At 42.7% G+C, this 19,458-nt stretch overlaps 1 protein-coding gene across 1 annotated transcript; it reads left to right on the forward strand.

Moving 5' to 3' along the window:
* The first annotated feature begins 2,544 nt into the window (after positions 1-2,544).
* Positions 2,545-18,631, forward strand: PPP1R7 (protein phosphatase 1 regulatory subunit 7). Its single transcript, XM_081910523.1, has 10 exons — positions 2,545-2,700; positions 5,591-5,713; positions 10,836-10,891; positions 12,110-12,175; positions 13,274-13,404; positions 14,150-14,312; positions 15,620-15,736; positions 16,322-16,426; positions 17,556-17,642; positions 18,424-18,631. The coding sequence occupies exons 1-10, from the start codon at positions 2,559-2,561 to the stop codon at positions 18,598-18,600; spliced, it is 1,167 nt and encodes a 388-aa protein (XP_081766649.1). The 5' UTR covers positions 2,545-2,558; the 3' UTR covers positions 18,601-18,631.
* Positions 18,632-19,458: the final 827 nt, after the last annotated feature.

Consider the following 19,458-nt stretch of genomic DNA (forward strand, 5'->3'; position numbering starts at 1 on the left):
AGAAGCAGTGGTGAGATTTCTTTTATTATTATTATTATTAAAAAAAACAAACCTCCCTGAATCCCATGGTATTTTCAACCAGTCTCCAATCTTCCATTCTTTGGCAAGGTGTCAGGGCTTCCTGGATGAAATGGATTATCTGGATCAATTTCAATCTGGCTTTAAGTCTGGCTATAGAACAGAGACTGCTTTGGTCACCTTGGTGGGTGATCTATGCCAGGAACTGGACAGTGGGAATATGTGCCTGTTGGTGAGCTACAGCTCTCCCAGCTCGTAAATCACCACGGCCGGATTCCACTCCACCACACTGCCCAGCCACGGAGACTCTCCAGGTCCTCCTCGTCCACCGGCATTCTGGCACAGCTACTCCTTCGCTCATTCACAGCAAACACTCTGGCACCGTACAGCCAGACCTCCTCAACACTCTGCTCAACCTCGCAGCAAAAAAACATTCTGGGCGCATGACCTGTCATGGAATTCTACTCATAGTGATCCAGAGCAGAACTCCAGTGTATAGTGAGCAGAGCAAAAACTTAAACACATTGCAGGATTCCCAAAAAATAGACCAGAGACAATTAATATTTCATCCAACAGAGCTTTACTGCTACTGAAGACAAATGAGCATAATGGTCACAAATCCAATACATTTAGGATTGCCACTATCCATAAAAAATCCAGTTGCAGTAGACTTAACTTAAACTTAAAATAACTTATAATAAGACTAAAGCTTAACAATATACTGAACACCACACCAGAAGAGAGATAGAAAGATAAAGTGAAACCCTCGCCTATTTCTGGCTTATTATAGTCAGCATGACCTTGACTGAAAGAGATAACAGACCAAGTTTAAGCCAGCTGTACTCAGCTTCTCTGAAGGAATAACGCAAACATCATGAATCTTCTGCTTGTTTCTTTCACACAGAAAAGCTTCCAGAACCCTCTTGAATTAATCAGAACAGGAAATATCTCTACACATCAGATCAATACTTTTTGTACTAAAAAATGCAGACTGACACTGTTGGGCCTCTCAGCAGATCTTGGGGTGGGATTTGGGGGCACTATTTTACAATGGCTCCACTCCTTGGAGGGGCAAATTCAGGTGGTGATATTGAATCCCAATTTGGGATATAAATACACTAGATAATAATAATCTGTTTTGCTGTGTTTTTAGATTTTGATTGATTTTTTTTTTAATGTAAGATGCCTTGGGTCACTCTGCGAGAAAAGTATCTAACAGATATAAGAAATATTTAAACAACTCTGGCTCATTACAAAAGAAAGCTCCACATAACAAGCCATTAATTAATGGAATTCACTGCCACAAATGCTATGAACTTGGATGGCTTATAAAAGAGATGAGACAAACTAACAGAGAATTAGTCTCTCAACATGGTCATTTGGGCATTATATCTAACAGAATCTCCATATACAGAGCCAGTGTACCACTGAATACCAGTTGCTGGAACGGGGCCAACAGCAAGGGTTACTGGATTGTTTGGTTACTGTTGTAAACCACCTTCACAGATAGTGGCTGGGAAACCCAGCCAGATGGGCGGGGTATAAATAATGTATTATTATTATTATTATTATTAATAATAATAAATATTAAAACAAATGAATTGTAAAAAATACAGAACAGTAACACTAATATACGTCTTGCTGTGGGTTTCCTGAAAGCAGCATGTTGGTCTCTTTCAGGGCCTTCCCAATACCTTTTGAGGCCTGTGGCAAGACATGCCACCTACACTTCCCTGCCCCCACCCCAATAGGGTGGACGGAGCATCCCAATATGGGTTGCCTCAGGTCACCTCATTGGTGCTCCAGCCATGCTGGAGCAGCAAGCTAGCTTAGTTGCTGCAGGGCGGACCACATGGCACACCTTTCTGGCCACTTTCCACCCTTCCGAATTTGCTGTGTGAGGCAGCTGCTACACTCTGCCTCATGGTAGAGCCGACCCTGGTCTACACATATTCCTTTGATCCAGCAGGGGTCTACTTGTGTATGCATATCCATAGTTACAGTATATGCATTTGATATATTTGGCAAACTTCTGGCGGGGAGAGTAAACAGCACAACATTGCAATGAAAGCTGAAGAAAAACAGATGAGCCCATAGACCGCACACTAAGATCAGCCACCAAAACCCAGTTATCCAACACAGGAAGTGCAAGCACCTCCTCCCAAGATCTCCGGGGATGGGCGAACGGCAGGGAAAATGTAGTTTAGCCCTTTCCCTTCAGCCACCCTTATTTCCCCCATTCCCCACACCCCCAAAATTCTTATTTTTTTTTGTTATCCGAATTGCTGGCATGGAGACAGCCAGCCTTCACATCCCAATCCAGGGGCGACCATGACAGCGCGTCCCTACAGCTGACCGACAAGCACTGCGGGGGACGTCCGCTGCCCATCCAACCCCCCTGAGATTGTTCCACCCGTATTTCCTTGGCTTGCCGCCGAGTCTCCTAAAGGAGAACTACATTTCCCAGAAGGCCGCGGGTCCAGGCGCAGGCGCAAGAACCCCCCTGGGAGCCGCTGCGGCGAAGCCGGCCCTGTGATTGGATGCAGGCGGTTCCGATCGAGCTGCCCATTGGCTGTCCCGAGCGCTGTGCCCGATGCCGGAAGGGGGAGGGGGTGGAAAGCGTTATGGCGACGACGGTAGCTGAGACGGAGAGCGGGGAGGGCGCGCAAGAGATGATGGAGGGTGAGAGGCCGGGCCGTAGCGCGCGGGGTCCGAATCTGGGTTGGGGCGGGCGAGGTTGGCTTCGGCCGTTGCGGGGAGGCTGCGGTTCAGGAGCCGTTGGGCGTCGGCGTTTCGCGGGAGGTGGGCGCTGTGGAGGAGGCTCACCGTGTGTTGGCGGGGAACCTACTTATGGGTGCAGGGGGGGCATTGGGAGGAAGCATGGTGGAATAATGGTATTGGGCAGGGGAAACGGGGGGTGTATGCAAAGCAGAGGCGGGGGGGGGACTGTAAGAACCTCCCCGAATCTATATCCATATCCAGTGCATGTTCTGCATGCAGCTTGTTGGGTCTCTCTCCCCCACCCCCAATTCCCCCCCCCCCAAAAAAACACTTGGGTGTCTGACTTCTGTTACGCTGTTTGCGTGACCTACAAAATATATCCCTCCTGACACTGCTAATATAATTTTAAATGGGTGACATCTTTTCGAAGAAGAGGTATCTGATAACCCTCCCGCCAGATTAAGCGCTACCACTAAGTGGTCACTGGAATCCTTGGTGTCCGCAGTTTAAACTGACACACAGACGGATCTTTGATATTCTTTAGGACCCCATTAGTTGCTTCACATGCTGCCTCTTGCCTCCCCTTCAGTGCTTTACTTTACCTTGGAAAATAGTGCATTGAGGTGTTCTGTATGGTAATGTAGGAATTGAAATTTTAATATGTATGACTCTCTTGTACTGTGAACAATAATGTGTTACTGCTTTTTGTGGGGACAGGAAAATTATTTAGGAGAACTCTGTTCTTGGACCTTTGAGGAGGAATTGCTGGTTTTGTTAGTATTTAAGAACGATGGGTTATGAATTATGAAAAAATATTACTCTGGGGCTTTTAATCCCAAAGGCCAGTAACCATATTAAGGCATTAGACCAGGAAAACAAAACACAATGGGTGCTCCATCAGTAGTGCAAAAGAGCACTGCTTTGGCCATCTCTATGTGTGTTGTGTTGAAGAACAGTAGGAATAGTCATCCTAGCGTCTTAGTACTTTCCCCAGTCATTACTAATTCTATTCTGCAGAGAGCAAAAAATATTAAGAGCTGAAATTTATTCACATGCACTGTTTCAGTAATCCTTACAGCAACTCTATATGTTAGGTGAATATTATGCCTGTATTACAGGTGCAAAATTAAGACTGACAGAGTGATGTGCCAAAAAATAGGGAAAAGAGTAAGTTTATGATGCAAGCTAATCTGAAATTTGAATCAAAAACATCCTAGGGCAGGCTCTACTCTAGGGGTGGCAAAGTTCACGCTTGTTCGATCTGTTGTTTTTTACTAGAACCCCAAAATCTGCTGACAAGAAGCAAGTGCAAATGATGTACAGTTATAATTAAAGGGTGTCTCTGAACACATTCTGAACCTAAGGATTTGTTTTCAGTACTGTACCAGAACTGAACTGAGCTCACAGTTATTTAACACAAAAGTTCACTTCTGGTTAGCTTTCTTCATTTTAGCAGCCCAATATTTTATTTTATTTGGGGCAGGGTTTTTTGTTGTTGTTTCTCTTATTTAACAATTGGAACTTAGAAACTCTATCTGAATTACTGCTAATCATCCTGAGATCTACTAGTAGATACAGATATGCCTTTTGCCCATACCTGCTGTACCAGTTCCCTCCTGTAATCAAATCTATGATATAGATTAAGCACAGAAATTTTAAAAATGAGTCATCTTGGTCCCTAAGCAGGTAATTTTAAAGTAAGCTCCATGTAGGCTTGATATACTTAGGTTACTTTGTCAGATTCTGTACAGCTACTTTTTTCTTTAACATCTGTTTAGACTTTGTGATGTTGGATACATATGGCAAACTAGATGTGTATGCAGTGATCACACATGGCGATCTGTGTGTGGTTGGTCCTCTTTTTCTCACATACATAGTATGTGCAGGAAATTCATAACATCTGAAGCAGTCCTGAAGTCTGTGGTGGTGTCTTGGAAAGATTTCTATGCCATGTGTTACATGAAGTAATTATAATCTATACCTGCAGACTAGGTGGAGAAAAATGTACAAAAATCTTGGCAGGGTGCTCTTTCCTTCTCACTGAGTTGCCATAGAACAGTCCTTGGGCATCTGGTAATAAGGTTTCTTCAAGGAAGCTTTGAGAAGAGGAATCCTTGTTTGGGCTAATGTAGTAATTTATAAAAACAAAGATCATGTAAGCTAAACACACATGATAGTTCTATGCTCCCCACTTGGATCCATAGAGAACAATTACAAGTCATGTCTTACTTTTAGCTGGAAACTGCGTGAATATGGCAGTTAGCTAGTAGCTTGTGATAGCATTGAGCATTCCAACTAGCGATGTTGTTCTTTGAATCCTATTTTAAGGCTATAGACATCTCTGCATAATACCTGTGGGTGAGTCCTGTTACACTCAAGTCTTGTGGCAACTTAAAGCCTAACCAATTTTATTGTGACATAAATTGCTTTTTGGACAAGACTACTTTAATCACTGAAAGCTTATATGCCATAATGAAATATTAGTCTATTGCAGCAAAATCAACAAAGAATCATGGCTATTTCTCTGGAAAGAGATGAACTTAGTTGGGCATACTTGTGAGTAACCATGCATAGGAGCAGGCTGCCCTTCTCTTATGTTGCAAATATAGAAATTCCAATAGCAGGAGTGGAGAGGTTACCTGTGCCTCTCCAGATGTTGTTGGACTACAACTCCCATCATCCCTAACCATTGGTCATGCTGGCTGGGTCTGATGGGAGTTGGAGTCTATCATCTGCAAGATGGTCACAGGTTCCCCACACCTGCTTTAATACTATTAGTAGCTTATATGTGTGTCATTGTTTGCTTCCTTCCAGAAATAAAACTTAATTACAGAGTGTTTCTTTTACACAGTTGACAGGAGGATTGAGTCTGAAGAGTCGGGAGATGATGAAGGGAAGAAGCAAACGGTTTGCATAGTAACAGACCTCAGTCAGCAGAGTTTGAGGGATGAACAGAATGGCGAGAATTCAACAGGTAAACTGTTATTCAAGAAAGAGAGATCATATGCTGGTATACACTTGAAGACATATCATAACCCATCACTTTAAAGCTTTAGGAGATGAGTTAAAGCAGGAGTAGCTGAACAAGCATTCCCATCATCCCTGACTACTGGCCATGTTGACTGGGACATATAGGAGCTTGAGTCCACCGACATACAGAGGGCCATAGGTTAACCACCTATGTTTTGGACCGCATTGTTACTCATTTTCTGATAGTGTGCTGCTGCTGTTCTTTGATACACTAAAAACTTAATGCACTTTGATATAAATTAAGATCTTCTGGGCTGTTGTAGAATATAGCTGTTCAGTCCCTATGAGCAAGATTTTTTATTTTTGTTTCTGTCTTTTTCACCCCATATAGCATCCACATTGGCCTCTTTGTAATGAGAAGTGGTTGGTTGGTTAGTTCCTTGCCTAGCAGAAGGGTGTACATGGTTCAAAAGAGCTGAACACAAGAAGATTCACAATTGTTGAAAGTGAAGTTTGAGCTTATGACCTCTAATGGGTCTGCTCAGTAATTTTCCCCCTCAAAGTCTTACAGGAATACATGTTTGAGCATGCCATCTTTTAGAAGCAAACAGTGGTGTTTGGGCATGCCTGTGTCCAATGAACAGCAATTAAGTCTCCTCTAATGTTTTTAATGTGATTTAAAATTAAATTAAATTGAAACGCAAAACAAAAGATGTTTATGGTTGATACTTTAAGCTCAGTACCTTTTCTTGTATTTAGGCTACTGTAACGTTTTCATTGTGAAATCTAATATTGGCCATCAATCAGTTTTGTTGAAATTCTTACTTTGCAGAAAAATTGTTTGTATTTGGCTTGATTTGAGAGCTCCTACTTTAATGATGGGTTAGAGTTCAAACTATTGGAGAAACTGTCTTGGCTGTTTCACTCATCCAAGCTGTTCTTGTTCTAATCCAACCTCTTCCTTCTGATTCAGTGCAGCACCCATAATATGTTTTAGAACTTTCTGCTGGCATTCTGTTTTGACTTGGAAATCCAAAAATAAGCTAATCAGGTATAATAATATGCTCCTTTTTCAGCGAAGTTTAATTTGGGGCTTTTGCAGGCAAAGTCAGACTGGAACATTTATTAAAAGTCCTCTGTCATTCAAGGCAGAGATGGACAGCTTCCCTGCTTGCTTCAACTTGCTACATTTGGATAACCTGCAGAGTCATATAAGGACAAACGAAACTAGAACATGCTGGAAATTAAACCCACTGTGGTCTGTCTGAATCCAGAGCATAAGCATGGGTAAAAATACCTATTTGTTGCATACACTTTTTCTTAATCTGCTACTGAATGGAAAACAGAATGTTTCTTAATCATCCCATTTATAAAATGTCATACACCTTCTTGCCAATCCTAATAGCATTTTTCTTAGTTATAGCACACACACATATCCACAAAGAAAATGTGGATCTTTTTGTATGTATGCACACCTTTCAGTATAGAGGCATATTCCTGCAGTGGCCTCAAGTCATACCAAATTATAGTTACCCTCCTTGAAGGGGTTATAAAGCTGGATTGTGTTAGGTAACACTACATAAGGAGCCCATGTATGCTAAAGAGATATCCAACATTTGGGGTGGAATTGAACATCACACTATTACAAATGTTCTGTCTGCATAAGAATATCAGCTTACCAGGTGGAACGATCCCCGTTCACTGTTCTGGGGTTTCCCAGCACCCTCAAGAGCCAATTTTGGGATGGGGGGAGCCCCAATGTGTGATCCCTTAGTTCAGTGATGGCCAAACTTGGCCCTCTAGCTGTTTTGGGGCTACAGTTCCCATCATCCCTGACCACTGGTCCTGTTAGCTAGGGCTGATGGGAGTTGTAGTCCCAAAACAGCTGGAGGGCCAACTTTGGCATTCACAGCCTTAGTTGAATCCTGCCTATTGTTTCCAACCTATTGCATAAGAAACATCTGTTGTTCCTGGAATCTATTTCAGATGGCATATGTTATGTGGAGTTGAGAAACAGGAGAGCGAGAGTTTTGTATTTAGAATATCATGCTAATAATATGGCAGATGCACCAATTAATATCTGAGGTGGAATGATTATGTTTAGCTGGTGATAATGTGAGGTTTAGCTGCTGATAACATTGCAGTGTTTAGTTGGTGAGCTATCACGATGTTGAAAACCAGATTTCACCTAGCTCTTACACAAATTGTGATTCGCGATATATTGCCACCTCAAATATTATGAAACAATTATCACGATGTGAACATACCAGTTTTGGACAATATTTCACCCAGTCCTATCATGCATTTTGAAAATTCTGTGAACAATCTGGGCATAATGGCAGCATTTGTCTGGCTGTGAGTCTGGCAGGAACTTCCTGAACAAACTGCTTTGCCACAATGGGTGCAACTGGGAGTAACTGAGATGATTGGAACAAGCTCTAGTATTGTGTTCCTAATGCTGAGATAGCCTACTGTTACACAAATGACTAGTTTTGTATTAATTGCCAAGACCACTGTTGGGTTTTTTCTAATCCTGGCCTGGGGCGGGTTCATAATCTGGCATGCAAGTTTGGCACGGCAGCCTGCTTCTTTCAGCCCAGTTTGTTTTGGGCTGAGGACTTGCAGCCTGTATTTCATCTCCTGCACATGTGCAGTTTTGGCATTCTGACAATTTTGAGCTCCTTTATTGTACTTTGCCTACGTCCCTGTGGTGCGCTCAGAGGGAATTTGCTTTCAGCCTCAACCACATGGTGGCAAAAATGTCAGCTGACTTCCCAACAGATTGTGACAACCGCTTTGATCATGAATATTTGCTAAATTAATAATAGGCGAGGTGGGCAGGTGGTTGCTTTGTATGTGTTTCAGTATTAACTGAATGATGACATTTTCACAGCAAAGTGTCTCTTCTGCTGGCTTGTAGTGTTGGAGCTGCACACTGCTCATCCCTAAAATGCAAGAATTCTTGCTTTACTGGATTTCAGAACATTGGTGGCTTAGGCAACTATTATTATATCGGATTGCTATCCGTATTTGTCCATGAATGAAATATACTGAGATGAATTCAGTGCTATTATGATCATTCTGTCAGCACAAGCATTTCTACTTGACGGTGTGAACATGCCCCTCTCTTTCCCCTACACACTGCTTTTGGGGTTCTCCCAACCTTACACACACACACACACACACACACACACACACACACACACCAGAGTAGTTTTTTTGGAGGGGGTAGGTAAGCAGGATTTGTCATGCTGGCTCCCGCTAGCACAACTATTTAGTTATATCCAGTTCATATCAGCCATCCAGTGCTTATCAGGTGGTGGGAGTGTGTGTGGAATTCGGGGGCATAAAAGTCGACTGTAGCAGAGTAAATAGGCAAGAGCATCCAGTTGTTTTCCCCGCACCTTTCTTTCCATTGGCCCTTCTTGCTTCCTGTAGCTGATGATTTGAGAGCGGAAGCTTGCAGAAAAGGATTTGGAGGAGAGAGGGTGGCTTTGCACATAAGAGAGCAGGTGTGGGGCACCTTTGGCCGAACTACAACTCCCTTCAGCCCCAATGGGGCCAATGGGATGGTGGAAGTTGCAGTTCAGCAAAATCTGGGGAGCTAAAGATTCCCCTCGCCTGAGTTAGAGCAAGGGGTAACTGGCAGAGTTGTTTATGAGATCAGGAGACCAGCTCAAGAGGGGAGGGGAGCGAACGGTTCGGTGGGTGTCACAAATCCTGTGTGCTGGAATAAATGGCTTCTGTAGCCTTCCTGAGTCATTATTTGTTCACAAGTTTGTCATTGTCTGAGGGGGAGATTGCCATGAGCCGGTTAGTCCTGTCCCTTCCATTGCATTCCTGCTTGCTTCTCCTGCCACATGTTGGGAAAGGAACATCTATAGTAGGAAGCTCCTTTTACTTGTGCAGGTTCTGTGCACAACTAAGAACCTTGACATTTCAAGGTTGTAAATTGCTTGGGGAGCCTGCACAAGTACAGTTAGCTTCCCACTGTCAATGTTTGCCCTTCCATGCTTGGAAGGTGGTGAAACTGGGGGTGTGACAGAGGAGATTGGAGCCCCTGCACTCTTCTCCCAAAGCAAAAACAGGCCGCAAAACCAATAAATGCATTGCTGACAAACTTTGTTTTGAAATAAAGAGAAAGAAACTTCAGTTGCTTGGCTGCTACATTTTGGAAACGTCCTTCATTGGGAACACGTTTTATATAACAATTTCCATCAAGTACTTGAATCACAATACTGGCTTCTGTTTACTATAGTGGCTGGTGAACTTGATGGAAATTGCTATACACCTGGAGTTCCTTTTTTCCTGCTTGTTCCTGCTCATTGTGTTGAGGCTTGAATGCCTGAAGAGGGCTTATGTTGCTGAACATTACGTGAAGGAGAAAATCCACCCACCTGCCAAATGGAAAGCTTGCATGAATTATTCAGCACAAATCTCTGAAGTCCACCTCCACTCATGCATACAGAGTGAGAATTGCATTTAGGAATGAGGTTGGGTTTTGAAGGGGGTGGGAATCAAAGCAGCAAAACAGTTTCTTCAAACAGCTGGTAATACCAGGTTCCCAGTGTACTCTAATGAAAAAAGTGAGACCTAATAATATAGCTTGCAAATGTATCTGGCTGACTTTAGTCATGAAGAATGTGGCTGTAGTTCTTCAGGTGACTAGACCAAGAAATTGGTGTTCTGCCACCAGATAATCCTTGTGATTTTTGTTTCTTCCATTCCAAAAACTGTGCCATGTTACCCAAAGGGAGCAGGCTGCAAAGATGGCCGATGACTAATCTAACATTTCTGGTAACAGTTATATAGTTTGTACAGTTAGCCACTTTGCCGGCTATGACTTTCCTCCTTTAGCCACTGAAGCACAACTTCTGTTAGTGCAATGTTGTAAATGTACTTTTTTTTTTAAAGGGTTCATCAGTATTGCTTCCTTCAGTGTATATCACACTTCTTATTGGCAACGTGACCACCGGGTTAGGAGGCCTAATCCACTCTGAATACGTTAGGTGTTCCCTCTCTCTTTTGAAGGCATTCTTTCTTCTATGAGAGAGCTGACATTGCAAGCTTGAGTTCAGTTGATGAGCAGCATGGGGTTTAAGCAGAGTGCATTTGTTCTATTGCAGCTGAAGCCGAGACGCCGGTGGATATGGAGACGATTAGCCTGGATCCGGAAGCAGAGGTAATATAGATTTAATTTCCATTGTAGCAATACATGGGAAGGGCCCACCGAGGAAGAATTCTGAAGCCTGTGTGATCAAGAATTTCTTTTCAAGAGTTAACAGATTTCCCCCCTTTAAAATGTATATTATGTTTCTGTGCTGAGATCTAGCGCAATGGTGGACAGGTATTTGGTATGAGAAGAGCTGGATCACAACAGCAGAGAAATTGGGGAAGAGAGCTTCAAAGGCAACAAGATACTTTGCTGATGGAAAGTTGATACAAAAAGGGGTAGAGGCATCTGCCATTCTCCTTTTTGTCTTTGAAGATCTGCACTGTCAAGCTGTTTTCAGATTCGTTGGTATGGTGGAAAACTTTTGATTAGACAGCATGTCAAAGGGGCTCCACTTTCCCTATAGAAGACTAAAAAAAGGAATTAGCTGCCTGCTCTGTGTGTCTCATTCCCCAAAATGCAAAAGCAAGTGGCACACATGGTGTATTTATAAGCATATAGTTGAAAAGCATGTAACTAACACTTTCCCCACAGGATTTTCATTTCATTCAATCCTGAATGCCTTGGTTGTGATACGTTTCAGTTCTCGAACACCGGAAACCTGTTTCAGAAGCCGAATGGGCTTCCGGAATGGATTTTGTTTGAGAACTGAGGAACCACTGTACTATGGTAGTAATGTAACCAGAAGGAAGAATCGGGTGGCTTTGTGTGTTGACAGACATACATTTGTTTACATATTTACATAAATGTACATGTGCTTTTTAAAAAGGGGAGGGGGCAGCCAACTTGCTTGGCTGATGCATGGGGAGGGATTTAGCCTGACATCTGAACTAGCATTGATATCACCGTGTACATTTGACTTTTCATGGCAAAGTTGAGGAGCTGGGCAATGTCCCACAGAAGAAAAATAGGGCCAAATCCTTGTGTTTCTGATTGCTGAAAAAGATGTAATATATTCAGCACAGAGCCCCTTCTTTTAGGAAAGAGATGTGAGTCCTGCACAGCAATTGTGCTGATTTGTTTCTCTCTAAGCAGAAGGCCCTTGGGCTTTGAGGGTTTCCATCTAGTTAACAAAGGCCAGCTTTTCTGCACACTGATGGTATCACCCACCCTTGCAACCCGCATGCTATAGGCCTACAATCTACCTTCATGCTACTTTAGAAGTAATGCTGAAATAAACCTTTGTGTGAATACTAAGACGGCTTGTGGCTTTTTATTGCCTTTCAGGATGTTGATCTGAATCACTTCCGAATTGGCAAGATTGAAGGGTTTGAGGTGCTCAAGAAAGTGAAGGTGAGACTCTTAAGGAGCACTCTCTAGTTGAGCTGATACGGCTCTGCCATGGTTGTGTAACTGAGAGTATGCGTGGCAGCCAAAGTACTTTGCTATATTTCTCTAGCTAGAGGGATGCAGCATAATGGAATAAAGGCTGCATTTGAGAAGAGTGACGCAGAGGGCACCCAGAAGTACACTAGTAGCATTCCACTGTGGGTCAAATTACATATGAAGAAGAAGAAGAGGAGTTTGGATTTGATATCCCCTTTATCACTGCCCTAAGGAGTCTCAAAGCGGCTAACATTCTCCTTTCCCTTCCTCCCCCACAACAAACACTCTGTGAGGTGAGTGGGGCTGAGAGACTTCAAAGAAGTCTCTAGTCCAAGGTCACTCAGCAGCTGCATGTGGAGGAGGACCATGACTGGATCTCCCAAACTCTTTAAAAAGCAAATTTGAAATCAGCCGCTGAGTGAATTAACAGTGAGCGAATGAGCAGTGCTTGGGTGCAAGAATGTTCATTCCTTCACCATACCCTAAGCATTTCCTCCAATTCAAATTCTCATGCGCACACAGAGCTACTAATAGTTTCACCATGAGAAAAGGTAGACACAATACAGATACTAATATCCACTTCAAGGGCAATTTTAAGCTGGAAAGTGGCATGAGTGCAAGCCTCATTGACCTGAGCACAGTTGTTTTTAGGCTTTATAAAGGACATTGGAAGATCCAGTAATTTGTACCACTTAGTTTGATTCACTATCTCCTTAGCTGGGCTGTGCAGTGGTATGCTATAGATGAAATTTCATTTTCGCCTGGCCCAAAGACTGCCAGGATTGGCAACAACGTGTGTCCCCCCCCTCCCGCCGCCCCAGTGAAAATGCACAGTAACCCTTTTTGGCCACTGCAGCAGTCTTCATCTGGTGGGGAATGGGTGGAGATATTAAGAATTGGTGGAGGAGCAGGAGAAGAACAAATAATTTGAGTGAGGGCAGCATCCACCTGCAGAGAACTTATTTTCAAAGCTGTTTCATACACCGTATTAAGTGCATCTGTTGGGAGTGAGACTTGTGTGTTATTGTTTTTACATCCTTTGTTTATCTTCTCTCTACACATCAGACTCTTTGTCTCCGTCAGAACTTGATTAAGTGCATTGAGAATCTGGAACAGTTGCAAAGTCTCAGAGAACTGGATCTCTATGACAATCAGATTCGAAAGATTGAGAACTTGGAGGCCCTGACAGAACTTGAGTGAGTACCTAGGCTATATAGGGCTTTAAAGGCTTTAAAGGTAATTGCCAGCACTTTGAATTGTCTTGGAAATGGACTGGAATCCAGGAAAGTTATTTCAATATTAGTGAGAGATGTTCCCATGTTTGTCTCCCTCTCTCAGAATAGCTATCCTCATTGTAACATGCTTCTTTTCCTGGATCATAGATCTTATTGTAGCTTGCATGGCTATGTAAGACAATGGCTTCATGCAGACACCATTCCATTGTTAATTCAGACATTGTGCCTAACTATACTTAGTACAAAACATGGTTTTTGGTTGCGTGGCCAAATTTGTTGTTCATATAAAGAGAGACTACAAGCTATCATCCCACCTGCAGAAGCTTCTTTCAGCCAGTATATACAAAGCTCTTTGATTTCCTCAATCTGTTGCTGGACTGCAATCCCCATCATGCCATTCTGCTTGCGGAGGTGATGGTCGTTGGAGTCCAACAACATATGGAGGGCCACAGATTCCCGCCCTCCTTGGTGTAAAGAGTGAAGTTACAGATTTAGACTGGGGGAAATCCAAGTTCAAACCTCCAGTGAGCCATGAAGCTTGGACCAGTCCCATGCTCTATCATCATACCCCACTTCTGAGTCATTGTGAAAGTAAAATAGGTACCAGCTACATATATAGCACTATGAGCTCTTTGGAGCAAGATTGGGATGCTATGCCTTAGAAGATATCTACATTTTAAAGTATTTTCCTTTGTTTCCTGTTTAGGGTCCTGGATATTTCGTTTAACATTCTACGGCACATCGAGGGGCTGGACCAGCTCACTCAGTTAAAGAAACTCTTTCTTGTGAACAATAAAATCAGCAAAATTGAGAACCTAAGCAACTTACATCAATTACAGATGTTAGAGCTGGGATCTAATCGAATCAGGGTAGGTATTTGATGGTGGTCTGTAAGGATCCGTCATTGGTATAGCTGAGAAATCAACCATATCAGACAGGAGTGGGGAGAAGTAAAAACTTTCAGGTTGCAAATGTGCTGCTGCTGACTGCAACAGTGACTTCCAGAGGGAGACTTAAGAAGCATGGAAGAAGTGTCCATTTGGCCTCCAAATGCTTTCCTTGGCTACCTCCCTGATTTCTGTTAAAAAGGGTGTTGCTCCGCCTTCTGAGAACAACTCAAGAAAAACATTTTAAAATGCAAGAGGGAAACTCATTACAGTGTTGATTGTGGTTGGCACATGGTGCTTTCAAGCAGCACACAGAAAGACAACTTCAGGTTGTTACATAAGGGGACCCAAACTTTGAAAAGTACTGCAGGAACAAAGGCTTGTAACTGTATACTACTGACAGCATAGATTTGAAGGTGGAAGAAAGCCAAACTGTAGACTTGGCAAGATCAGATAGTACATTAAGAAACTATGATTTTAGGAAACAACCCCCCTCCAAAAAAAAAAAAGATAATGAAAGTAGGGTAAACAGCTGATAAGCAACAAGAAGTTGAGTGGAACTAGTTATGTGAAAGCGGCAACTCAAGCTAGAAGATGAAATGAAATTTTGAGACACAGATAAGCAGAATATTCTCTGTTCCAGTACATAATCAAACATCAGTGAAATAATATGACTAATAACTATTTATATTGAATAGTCAGCATTCTCTCTTCCAATCACTTGTTTTGAAAAATACTTTTAAACATAAGATACTTTTTATTTCTTTTATTGACAATGCTGACCCTGTCTCCACCCCTGAATATTCTGGCAGGTGGAATTATCTCATTGTTCCAGCTTCACATGGATTCCCCAGGTGCTTAATAATTAAGAAGGTACATCCTGCTAATGGGATTCTGTAGGCCACTTGTTCTGAGTGAGCCGCCCTAAAGATTCTGCCTTCTTAAGGAATTTCTTCTCAGAGCTTCTTTGGGAGTCCAAATGACAAAGAACTCAAACTTGAAACTGAAAGTTGCTGTTCTGCAGCATTTCCACACAGCTTAACTATGGATACTGTGTTAGTTCAGCTTGCTTGACCAGTGCAAAGTTGAAGTCATCAGTCATACAGCATGAGACTTCTGATCTGAATCATCTCATGAGCCACCTTCAGCATACAAGTTTGTGATAAAGGAGTGGGTGGGGTGATGTTGGGTAATTGACTGTGCTACAGTCTTACTAAGTAGTGAATGTGTTGCAAGAGGTTTGCTTGCTAGAATCCAGGATTGTAATGTTTACTGCGGTCAATTTGCAGGCAATTCAGAATATTGATACGTTGACTAATCTGGACAGCCTGTTTCTGGGAAAGAACAAAATCACCAAGCTTCAGAACCTGGATGCATTGACAAACTTAACAGTGCTTAGTATACAGGTATCAGCCCTGGACTTCTCATTCCATTTATTTATTTATTCATTTATCATGTCTGCTTTTCTCCTTCATATGAACTTTGCAGCAGTTTAGACCTTTCAAAACTAGAATGACAAAAGGACCAGTAATCTCTATGAATGAAGGGAGGCAATTATAGTTATAGTTCAGATTGTGGAAGGAAGGAACTGTCAACCAGTTCTCTCAGCTTATCATTTTCCAGTCTTAAAATGAGTTCTCTACATTTCTTCAGCAATTTGCAATTGAAAAAAATGAAAATTCTTCAGCATCTTAGTGTGAATTTATTCTAATAAACACATTTGTGTATACAGTTTTGATTAATGTACAGATTTTTACAAGCAATTTCTCCTGATGCATTTTTGGTATGATATTGTCACTAATAGTTTCATTTTTATGCGTGCTTTCCTCTTAAGTAATGTCCATGTGCCAAGGTGTACATATGATATAGTGCAGCTGCACAATGACTCCAAGACTTGTATAAAATGTGCCGTGCAAATAGAGAGACATGTAATTTTTTTACCTGAAAAGTCTGGTTCTGTCATGTTAATCCATTTTTTATCACCACCCTAGAGCAATCGGTTGACCAAGATCGAAGGGCTGCAGAGTTTGGGGAACTTGAGGGAGCTGTACCTTAGCCATAATGGCATAGAAGTCATTGAAGGGCTGGAAAACAATGTGAGTTGCATATTTATTGTTATTTATTTGGCACCATCCTTGTACATGCCATTTTACAAATAATGAGCAGTCAAGTTTCTACCCCAAGAGGCTTATAAACTAGACACAGACGCAAGGGAGGCAACAGAGGAAGGGGACAGAAATGGGGGGGATATGGAAAGATCACACATTTATTTTAGTTACACATGTATAGGCTTAATTTCAGTAGAGCATTGGGACTAGATAGTTGTTCTAATGACTTCATGGAACGGGTGAGTTTTGAGGAAGGAAGGAGTTGCATCCTAGAGACCTCCTGGAATGGCAGCTGAAGGATACTGGCCAGCAATGAGGAGAGCACAGAGTTGTGTGTGTGTTTGTGTTTGTGTAAGCAGAGTCTTTTGAGGGAGCAGGAAACCTTTGGATTACTGAAGGTGATTGGAGATAGATGACTATAAGCCACAGGCAGGGATATGTCTGGATAGAAGTGTGTGGAGATAAAGGAGGAAGGCCATGGAGGGATTTAAAGGTAAGGGAAAGAAGCTTGTGTGGTGAAGAGGAAGCTAGTGTGAGGATTTAGGAAAGGGTGTTAATGTGGTCAGTTACAAGAGAGGTAAATAATTTTGGCAACAGTACTGGATAGAAGTAGGGAAACCAATGTGAGGAAGCAGAAGACCAGCAAGGATGATGCGTAATGTGAACGTGAGCTTCTGCCAAAGGCGAACAAACAAAGGGTTGTATTTTTTGTGCTGTGGGAAAAGGAGAAGAATAGAGTATTTAGCCACGCTCGGTTATATAAAGCAATATTGAGGGAATTCCAGCACACTAGTAGTATTTTGGGAAGCGGCTTGTGCTTTTCTCTTGAGGCGTTATATTTATCAAAAAAAAAATTGAGTTTATGTCCAAAATTGGCCTGCTAGTTCTGGCCAGTTCAGTAATTTTTTCCAATCCTGATGTTTAGATGCCAAAGGTCAAGTAGGGTTATACCTTAGGGAGAGCAGTTGACTCTGCAGTATGTATGGTTGATGAACTTTGGCTATTTTGCTACATGGCATGTCCCTTTATGCCTATTAATGTTTTGTCCAAGGATGCACAGTTTGCAAGAAGACAATAATGAAAATAGAGACTAAAGTTTTCTTTATGCTTGTTTCAGAATAAATTGACAATGCTGGACATTGCGGCCAACAGGATCAAAAAGATTGAAAATATTACCCATCTAACAGAGCTCCAAGAATTTTGGGTAAGTCTATGAGAGGGAGACCAAGAAGTGCTCAAGGACCAGCAGCATAGCCACGATGGCTATGTTTGGTCTCCACTGTCAGAGACAGTGTTTGTCTGGGAATCATAGGTGGGCAGAGTACTGTTGTGCTCATGTCCTGCTTGCAAGCTTCCCATAGGTATCTGGTTGGTTACTCTCTAAACAGGAAGAGCTGGACTAGGTGGGACATTGGCCTGAATCAGAAGGCTGTTCTTAAGTTTTTAGAATGGTGGTTTAAGACCCTGATAACCTGATCTAGTACTGTCGCTGATGGTGTGAGAGAGTTTCCAACTCTCTAAAGTTCTGCAGTGACAGAACTTTAATTCCAGGCTGTCCTGCCAAGCGGTCAGAAATTGGGGATCCAGAAAGGCACCTTTAATACAGCGCTCAAATAAAATTATTGTACTGTATTTTGGGGAGAGCGGATGTCATTCCCATACACTGAATTTGCATGTGTGTGAGAGCAACAGCATGGGAAGCTGGGCTCGAATAATTAAGTCTACCACGTGCTTCTCAATCCAGTCAAAGGAGGAACAAGCATGCATCCTCCTGTCCCCACCCTTGCCACTTGTTGGGCCTTAGGACTGCTCCTTAGCTTATACCAGTCATGTGGGAGCTGCAGCAGCAAGGATTCCTTTTGTGCCATTTGACTTAATAGGAAAAGCCCTGGCCCATCTAGGGCCACGACCGTGAGATTAAGAGTCTATTCTTTACCGACTCTCAAAAATTGCTGGCACTTTTCTTTTGTGTGTGTTTTACCCAGATGAACGATAACCTCATTGAGTGCTGGAGCGACTTGGATGAGCTGAAAGGAGCCAAGAACTTGGAAACAGTCTACCTGGAGCGAAACCCACTGCAAAAAGATCCCCAGTACCGACGCAAAATCATGCTGGCCCTTCCATCTGTCCGGCAGATTGATGCCACCTTTGTCCGGTTCTGAACCCTCTCCAGTCCCTTACCTCCTTCCTTCCTTCCTTCCTTCCTTCCTTCCTTCCTTCCTTCCTTCCTTCCTTCCTTCCTTCCTTCCTTCCTTCCTTCCTCCCTCCCTCCCTCCCTCCCTCCCTCCCTCCCTCCCTCCCTCCCTCCCTCCCATTCAGAGTGTCACAGATGGGATTTTCATCCACACTTCATCCTCTGTCTTCAACCCTCTGACACTTAAAGAGCAAACGGCTAACCAAGAGCACTGATAACAGACCTTGCGTATAATGCACACACTTGTTGTTTTTTGATTATTATAATTATTATTATTATTAAATCTTAAATGTGTGAGATTTCCTGGTTGTGACAGTGTCTGTTCCTACTGGGCAGTCTAGTAGCATTTCAGAGATGTACTCTGAAACCTGAGCATTTTCTGTCTGTAAAGTGTTGGGCGCTTCTGTTCTTGCAAAATTGTGTGGTGACCCATTGGTCCCCTAAGCTCTTTCCCTGTCACTGACACCTAGTAGTAATAGCCCCTGAAACAACTGTTCAGAGCTGAATAGCATCAGCGTTGTTTTACATATTGAAATAAGCCCCGGAAATGGGGACAGGGAAAGGATGCTCACACTGCGGAATGCAATCTGTAATTCTGTTCCCTTTCCTAAACTGAGGAGGCAGGACCATCTTGGATAGCCTGTCTAATGAGCATAGTAGCAAGAAGTTGCAAGCCAGCCTCTATTGTGTAGTTTAGCAGCTTCTTCCAGTCTACACTTTGATCTGCATTCCATAATGTAACAGCTGGGTGTTGTACCTGTCAATATTTGCACTGGAAATGATAGGTCACATCCTGGTTCTTCTCATTGTGCAAGCATGCCTGTAT

Source organism: Podarcis melisellensis (assembly GCF_964234715.1).
Source record: "Podarcis melisellensis genome assembly, chromosome: 5".
In the NCBI taxonomy this organism is placed as follows: Eukaryota; Metazoa; Chordata; class Lepidosauria; order Squamata; family Lacertidae; genus Podarcis; species Podarcis melisellensis.